Genomic DNA, 8,471 nt, shown 5'->3' on the forward strand with positions numbered 1-8,471 from the left:
TCAGCTTTGGCCTAACTACTTTTGGGGAGATATCCAAACCCTTCCTTGTAGGAGTTCTAGCTGACGGAACCAGAGCTAGGTGTGAAAATGGAAGTGAGAACTTGTTTTTTTAATTGTACCAATGCTATTTTGTTTTTTAATTTAATTGAAGGATAACTGCTTTACAGAATTGGAGAACAGCTTTGACTGCCTCCACACCAGAGGTCAGAATGGAGGTGGCACCAACACTTCCCCAACACCTGCCCTTGGGCTGGGCTCTGTGGTTCCCTCACAAGGTCCCTGCACTCAAGCCCAGTCTGGTAGGGGATGTCCAACCAGACTAAAAGAGTTACAGGCATTGGCTACAGAAGTTGGGGCTGTGGGGACTCCAGAACACCAACACAGCCTGGGGGCAGAGGAAAGTGGTATGGAAGACTTCCCCAAAGCCCTATGGTATGGCAGCTGAACTGGGTGAAGAAACAAGGTTAAGGGCCTGGCCCAGTCAGAGGCCTGATTTCAGAATGCTCTGAAGGACTTCTGCATTCCTAAAGCCTGTGCTCACGGTGCCGGTCACTGCTGGAGTCTAGCAAGCTGGGTCCAATAGGCAGGTTTCTGTCCAGTGTCCAGCCTGCCTTAACGGTGTCCAGCCTGCCTTAACGGTGTCCAGCCTGCCTTAACGGTGTCCAGCCTGCCTTAACGGTGTCCAGCCTGCCTTAACGGTGTCCAGCCTGCCTTAACGGTGTCCAGCCTGCCTTAACGGTGTCCAGCCTGCCTTAACGGTGTCCAGCCTGCCTTAACGGTGTCCAGCCTGCCTTAACGGTGTCCAGCCTGCCTTAACGGTGTCCAGCCTGCCTTAACGGTGTCCAGCCTGCCTTAACGGTGTCCAGCCTGCCTTAACGGTGTCCAGCCTGCCTTAACGGTGTCCAGCCTGCCTTAACGGTGTGAGATGGTGGGCTGCCTTCAGTGGCCGAAGAGAAGGCCAGCAAGCGATAGTCTAGGCTTAGTCATTGGACAGACTGACTTCAAACCCCATGTTAATGCCTCTCAAGCCTGTTTCCTTATTTGCAAGAAGATAAAACCACACAATTGTGTGGGTTTTATGTGAAATGTTCTATGTACAAACACTAAGTCCTTCTTGTCTAGAGCAGTGAGGGGAGACAAATTTTATGTGATTTAAGGAGAAACCTCAGGAACAGAGGGTTTTTGTATTATTGATACCTGACGATAATGAATCAAGAGAAGAAAATGCCCAGCACCCACCTCACACTGTGACTATAATCCTGCTACATACCAATCATGCCACCAAATTACACAGGCCGGCCCAAAGGAATGCCATGCAGTGTGTAGCCCAGGGCTTGGTACACAGCAGAGTTGCATCTCAGAAAGCAGGTTTGGGGACCTCAGACTCAAAAGACAAGCAGCAAAGGCAGGTCACCTGAAGGCAGATCAGGAGGCAGCTGTCCAGCATCTTATTCACTGGCACTCGAGCCACAACTGATTTCAGACCAGGGCCACAGAAAACCAGTTCACCACCCCCCAGCCTGGGGTGGGGCCAGCACTGGAGGCCCCTCCCAAGCAGCCCAGTCGGCTCAGATGGTAAAGAATCTGCCTGCAATGCAGGAGACCCAGGGTCTATCCCTGGGTCAGGAAGATTACCTGGAGAAGGGAATGACTGCCCACTCCAGTATTTTGTCTGGAGAATCCCATGGACAGAGGAGCCTAGCAGACTACAGTCCACGGGTCACAAAGAGTCAGACATGACTAAGTGACTGACTCACTTTTTTGCAGAAGTGATATTGGAAACCAAGGTAGCGAGTGGTAGAACCAGAAAAGGGGAGAAAAGGGAGGGCAGCTATGTCTAGGAGAGTACATGAATGTGCAGCAAAAAGGACTGAATGGCCTCTTTACTTTGGTTGAGGAGGTTACTGAAGGGGCAGCCCCAGGGCTTGGCTGGGAGGGCAAATACAAAACTGTCAGAGAAGTAAAAATAACTATTTTTTTGTACACAGACTATATGCAAACAAACCGCCCGCTCAGAAAACAGCAGGTTCTGGCTTTTCGCAGAGCCCCGAGAAGAATATAAGTTGGAGCCTCTGGGAGACAGTATCTGCTCCAAAGTAAAATGGTGTGTGTGTGTGTGTGTGTGTGTGTGTGTGTGTGTGTGCGTGCGTGCGTGCGTGCGTGCGTGTGTGTGTGTGTACACACGCACACATGCACTGTAACACGCACACATGCACTGTAACCTTTTGATTGCATGGGGTTTGGCCGGCCTCATCTGTAGGTGCACACCCCTCCTTGCTTCTCTGGTCCAGGAGGAAGCCTCAACTTGGGGCAGGCATAAACCAGTCACTCAACCTCCATTTTATTCTTTTGCAAAGAATCAGTGAAGGCTTGCCACTCTGCTGGGTAAAAACGCTTGTAGACATTGATCTTATTCCGAATCTGTTTTGGGGTATCTTGATAGTAATTCTTCTCGTCCCGGGCCATAGCCTAAGGAAGGAAAAGGGCCACTTGAATGAAGAAGGCTAGACAGGCAAAATTCAAATCCCTAGCCCTGAGTTGGACAAGGTAGTTGGACAAGGTACTTCCCCATCCCTGAGATTCAGATTCCTCACGTCAAAAGTCATAGTGTATATGAGAAAATGGGTACAAGTGCCCTCAGGGACTAGGCAGGAGTTGAGACCAGCCGAGTAGCTCATTCTTTGTCCATTACCACTGATCCCACCTGGGCACAGGGGTCCAGTGTAGCCAGATCTTTCCATTTTTAAGAGAAGCCAAAAAAAAAAAAAAAAAGGACTTTTATTTGAAACCTCCCATAATTAAAATGGGAGTTAACCCCTGAGCAGCAGTTAACTCTTGAACAGCACAGATGTGAACTGCACAGGTCCACTTATAAAGGGTATTTTTCAGGAGTAAATACTATAGCACTACATGGTCCATGGTTGGTTGAATCCCTAGACTTCAGGAACTGCAGACTTGGAGGACTAACTGTAAATTATACACAAGTTAACTCTCAAGTTGTTCAAGGGTCACCTGCAGTTCAAGTTCATTAAAAATACTATGTGAGCAAACAATATATATTTATGAGTGGGATACACACCACAGGCTACTCAGTCTACCCAATTATAAGCATTCTGTCAAAGGGATCCATTTCTAGGGTATCTTTCCTATTTGTTTCCACTCAGGAAACAGGCACTAGCCAAGCAGATCAGACCCCAAATGGTCCAGGGTACCTTCTCCAAGGGCCCAAGTAGTTCCTCCTTCCAGGCCTGAACCACTTACCTTATAGTTCTCCCCATGGTTCTCCACCATGTAGCGAACATAGTCAATGAGATCTCGTGACAGTGTATTTCCTTTCTTTTCTGGAAGGCTGGCTTCTGCCTCCAGGTCTGGGTTGAGAGAAGCCGAGAGACAAGGAATGAAGCTTTGCTTCCTGCATAAGTTGAGCTGCTCAATCCATCCCAAGCCACAAGTTGCTACACTGGCCAAGTGATAACCTTTCCCTCTTTCTCTCCAAATTCAGTGCTAGAACCTTCCTCGTTAGCCCCTCAGGTCCCAGGCTCTGCCTATGGCACACGCATCCATCAGTATGGCAATAAGTCACCTCTCTTTGAGTCTCAGATGGGTCAAAGGAAGGCACCAAAATAAAAATCTTTACTTAGTGCCAGGTACTAGGAACAGAGATGAAGATACATTGCTTGTCCACAATGCGGGGCTCCATTCAAGCTCTAAAATTCTTTGAGAACCTCTTAAAAGTGTTAATATGTGAAATGAAAAGGTGTGAATAAATGAGAACTCGAGCCATAGGAACTAGGGCCCAAGGCACCTCACTGTTCCACGTAAGGGGAAAAACCAAACTCTGGAGTCAATGTGGCCTCACTCCTAAAATAGCTGGGCTTCTCTGATGGCTCAGCAGTAAAGAATCTGCCTGCAATGCAGGAGATGCAGGTTCAGTCCCTGGATGGGGAAGATGCCCTGGAGAAGGAAATGGCAACCCACTCCAGTATTATTGCCTGGGAAAACCTATCCATAAAGGGCCTGGAGAGCTACAGTCCAAGGGGTCAGAAGAGTTGGACATGGCTTAGCGACTGAACACACACACACAACACTACTGAGCTATATATTTTTAAAATGATTATGATGGTAAATTTTGAGGGTTTTTATTTTTTGCCACAATTAACATTTTCTTTAATGGTAAATTTTGTGGGATTTTTTTTTTACCCTAATTAAAAAAATTTTAATTAAAGAATTAAAAGTAAAACTTTTTAAGATTAGCTTTCACTACACTAAGTACACATGATTTTGTATATATAATCCTGTGCAGTAACTCTTACAAGAATCACTAAAATAGACTACAGACAGGAATTCATGGAATTCTGTATCAAATATCTGGTCAGAGGGCTTTCCTGGTGGCTCAGAGGTAAAGAATTGGCCTGCCAAGGTAGGAGACACGGATTCGATAACTAATCTGGGAAGATCTCACATGCAGTGGAGCACGAAGCCCATGACACAACTATTGAGCCTGTGCTCTAGAGCCCAGAAGCCACAACTACTGAGCCCACGGGCAGCAACTACTGAAGACTGTGCACTTGGAGCCTGTGCTCCACAACAAGAGAAGCCACCACAATAAGAAGCCTGTGCATGCTTGCCATAACTACAGAAAAGCCTGAGCAGCAATGAACGCACAGCCAAAAATAAATAATATTTTTTAAATGTCTGGTCACTCAAATCTTTAAACTTTGCAGAATTTACCCTGTTTTAATATTCAATCTCTATAGCTTTAAAATACATAAAGTTGATTTATCATTGGAAAGATTCAGTTCAGTTGCTCAGTCGTGTCCGACTCTGAGACCCCGTGGACTGCAGCACACCAGGCTTCCTTGTCCATCACCAACTCCTGGAGCCTACTCAAACTCATGTCCATCGAATCGGTGATGCCATCCAACCATCTCATCCTCACTGCAGACTATATGGTGGAATCTCTAAAAAAAAAAATCTGTTCATCCTTAAACTCATTAGAAGCTGAATTCATGCCTGAGACTTAATGTTTTCTCCTTTATTCTCTCAGACACTGGTTACGTCCTCCCTGAACATCTATCTCTGGCCTCCCTTCACACACTGGAACTTAGTCAGTAGACTGAAAATGTCTCAGCCAGGACACAGTTCTAACTCTGCCAGATGAGCCCTGGACCAGTTCACTTCCTCCCTCTGAACCTCAGTTTCTCCATCTGTACAATGAGAACATCTGAGGGTCCTTTCCAGCCCTGTATAGGATGCTGACCTAGAGAAATCGTAGCCCACACCCACCATTAAGCACATAAGGCTTCCGCACAAGCTCCTTAGGCCTCTCCTCTACATCCACTTCCATGGCCTTTACCTGCAGAGAACAGAGACCGTGAGAACAGTAGACAGAAGAAATTATCCTGGATGAGGGAAAATTCTAAAGGCTCCTGCCCATCCCAACACAACTGCCTTATCCATAAGCGTCCCTCCACAAGGTCAGGCAAGAATAGATGACCAAAAGAACTAATGCCCTGGATGCTTTTTGGTTCCCAAAATGCTCAAGTAAGCAATTTATCTTTCTGCACCTATCTATAAAATGGGCAGAATATTCCTTGCCTGCCTCACTCCACTGTGTGATTATCAAATGAAGCACATGAAAGCACTTTAGACTTTTCAATGAGGGAGAGAGGTCAGATGCTTTCTCTTATGTAAGGAGCAAGCTGACAGTGCTTGGCTATAGTTTCACATTTATTCAATAAACAGTAGTGCCCCGTTCCTCTAGCATAAAGAGATAATAAGAAATTTGCCTGAAGGCAACAGGACAAACCCAATCAGCAAGCCCATTCATTAACTATAGACCACTAGTCACATCCTAAGCACCACCGAGTGAGGCTTAGTACTGAATGGAACACAGAGTTCTTGTCTCCAAGCAGATTATGTTGGGGGGAAGAGGCACAGACAATAAACAGATAAATATATAACATGACATACCATCAAGTATTTACAAGTGCCAATGAATTAAAGTAGAAAAGAAGTTACTGAGTGCAAGGGGGTGCTATTTTTAAAAGTGGTCCAGAAAAACAACTATTTCGGAGAAAATAGCCCAAGGGAAGCCTCAGACCAAGGACGATTGGATAACTGAGGAAAGGTGTGAGGAACAGTAAGTAAGGATTCCAAACTCCTTATTAGGAAAGTTAAGGGCAGAAAAAGATAAATTCTGGAAAACTGAGATGCCAAGCGATCCAAACAGTTTAATTTCAGAAGGAAAAAGTGAGTGCGGAAGGAAAACGGAAGCTCCAACCCAGGTCCAATGTGTGCTCGGAAGGCAGTATGAGGGAGATACTGAAGGTAATCTCAACGCACTGTCAGGCTGGCCGAGTTGGCTGTGGGGAAGTCGCAAACCCAAGAAGGGCGGGAGGGAGGTAATAGACAAGATTAAGCCAGCTAAGGATGGTGAGGCGGCGGAGGGCAAGGCCGGGACCACGTCAGTACCTTTCTCTTAAGAAGGGGCACTGCCCTGTTGGGGTCCATAGCCAAACCCATCTCGGCCAGGTTCTGCCGCACCGATTTGGTCCGGTCCCAGGCATGTCGGATGTGTGAGCTACGGGGAAAAAAAAGAGGGCGATCACGGGACTGTCATCTCGCTAGCCGTCCTGGCCGAGGTCTCCTGCCTTCTAAACCCCGGTCTCCTCACCATTCGATCCGCGGCGCTGCCTTCCGTCGTGCATTCCGGTTCAGACGCTTCCGGTTAACATTATAACCGAATTTCTGCCTCCGAGTCTTTCCCTTGGCTTTGGGCATTGCACTGACCACAGCACCGGGTACTAGACTCTGCTTCTCACTCCAACTACCTCATGTAGCGACGCCTTCCGGCTAGTGGAGCACGTGGTTTTGCAGGCTTTCGGGAAACTCAATCTTCTTCGCAGCCGCACAGGCCGGTTACTATAACTCCCAGAATACCATGAGCGAACGCGCCTGCGTAAAACGTTCAGCAAAGCCCTTTTCCCTGCCCCCTTTTAATGACCTCATCAGGAGGCGGGACTTAGCGTCCGAATTTTCGCCTACTGCTGTTGCCTGAAACATGGGGACTCCTGGCCGTGTCACTCCGGAGGCACCCTTTGAACCATCGCAGCCCCCAGTCACTGAAGGCTTTAGCCCCAGTGTATACAGCACTTCGGAAAGCTTCAAGGAAAAGTTTATTCGCAAGACCCGCGAGAACCCATTGGTACCCATAGGTAAGCAAGCGGGAGCTGTAGGAACTGTAGACCAAGAGGGCAGTGATGTAGAGGGAATGAAATTGGGGAGGACCGGGACCCCGGTGGGGTGACCGGAATGAGAAGGGGCCGGGCGGTGAGGGGTGAACGTGATTGGAGTAGGAGCTGGACGGGATTGGGGGCGCTGGGACGAGGCGGACTCTGACTCCTAGGACCCCCCCTGCCCACCCCTCCCACCTCGGCCCCACCCCACAGCGCGCTCTCCTCAGCTCCTGTTAAAGGGGTATCTTGACCCTGGAGAGGGAAGCCCAAAGAGGGGAGGGGCCCTCTAGAGCCGGACCTGCCACTTCCCACCTGCTTGGTCGCCTCTTCAGGCTGCCTGGGCACTGCGGCTGCTCTTACCTATGGCCTCTACTGCTTCCACCGGGGACAGAGCCAGCGCTCCCAGCTCATGATGCGTACCCGGATCGCCGCCCAGGGCTTCACGATCGTAGCCATCTTGGTGGGTGTGGCTGCGTCCACTCTGAAATCTCGACCTTGAACCGGTGGCCTCACCTTGAAAGCTTCACAGAGGTGGTGTATACAGCATTTCGGAACCACCGGTCCTACCACTGAAATGACTCCCTCAAACTCCCCTAACAAGCCCTGTATCAGTGCGGGTGGAAGTGACCAATTGTGTAAACGACAGATTCCTACCCGGCCGCCCCGGCCCCGGAATCTCAGGTTCGGTTCAGTTTGCGTGTTGCCTACTTCTGTTTGTGCCGCACCTTCCCCACTTTCTACCTAATAAATTCTGATTCACTTGTAGTTTAGTGAATTCATTCCTATCTCACCGCCATGGTTTTTGGTCTTTGGTTTTAGGAGAAAACAGACTAAAGACTGCAGGGTCTTTTAGAAATCCAGTAGTCTACTGATTCTCAAACTTTCCTGACAACAGTCCCCCCGAGGTATTTATTAAAAGTAGGCAGTCTTGAGAGTCCCTTGGACAGCAGGGAGATCAAACCAGTCAATCTTAAACGAAATCAACCCTGAATATTCACTGGAAGGACTGATGCTGAAGCTCCAATACTTTGGCCACCTGATGCAAAGAGCCAACTCATTGGTAAAGTCCCTGATGCTGGGAAAGACTGGGGACAGGAGGAGAAGAGGGTGACAGAGGATGAGATGGTTGAATGGCATCACTGATTGAGTAGTCAAATTTGTCCAAACTCCAGGATATAGTGAAAGACAGGGAAACCTGGTGTGCTATATTCATGGGATAGCAAAGAGTCTGAC

At 48.2% G+C, this 8,471-nt stretch overlaps 2 protein-coding genes across 5 annotated transcripts; one reads left to right on the forward strand and one right to left on the reverse strand.

The window, feature by feature from the left end:
* Positions 1 to 1,171: 1,171 nt before the first annotated feature.
* Positions 1,172 to 6,846, reverse strand: NOP16 (NOP16 nucleolar protein). Of its 4 annotated transcripts, none has more exons than XM_081499140.1 (5): positions 6,677 to 6,846; positions 6,475 to 6,583; positions 5,287 to 5,356; positions 3,262 to 3,368; positions 1,172 to 2,378 (listed from the first exon to the last, which is right to left on the reverse strand). In XM_081499140.1, exons 1-5 carry the CDS (start codon positions 6,781 to 6,783, stop codon positions 2,301 to 2,303), a joined length of 471 nt encoding a protein of 156 aa, XP_081355266.1. In that variant the 5' UTR covers positions 6,784 to 6,846; the 3' UTR covers positions 1,172 to 2,300. The 4 variants fall into 4 exon arrangements, with proteins under 4 accessions (XP_081355266.1, XP_081355265.1, XP_081355264.1 ...); XM_081499139.1 differs by having other exon boundaries at positions 1,172 to 2,381; XM_081499137.1 differs by having other exon boundaries at positions 2,318 to 2,469.
* A 175-nt stretch (positions 6,847 to 7,021) lies between these two features.
* HIGD2A (HIG1 hypoxia inducible domain family member 2A) lies at positions 7,022 to 8,003 on the forward strand. Its single transcript, XM_081499142.1, has 2 exons — positions 7,022 to 7,217; positions 7,571 to 8,003. Exons 1-2 carry the CDS (start codon positions 7,064 to 7,066, stop codon positions 7,735 to 7,737), a joined length of 321 nt encoding a protein of 106 aa, XP_081355268.1. The 5' UTR covers positions 7,022 to 7,063; the 3' UTR covers positions 7,738 to 8,003.
* The last annotated feature ends 468 nt before the right edge of the window (positions 8,004 to 8,471 follow it).

Source organism: Giraffa tippelskirchi, chromosome 6 (genome assembly GCF_054371585.1).
Source record: "Giraffa tippelskirchi isolate mGirTip1 chromosome 6, T2T-mGirTip1v1.2.pri, whole genome shotgun sequence".
In the NCBI taxonomy this organism is placed as follows: Eukaryota; Metazoa; Chordata; class Mammalia; order Artiodactyla; family Giraffidae; genus Giraffa; species Giraffa tippelskirchi.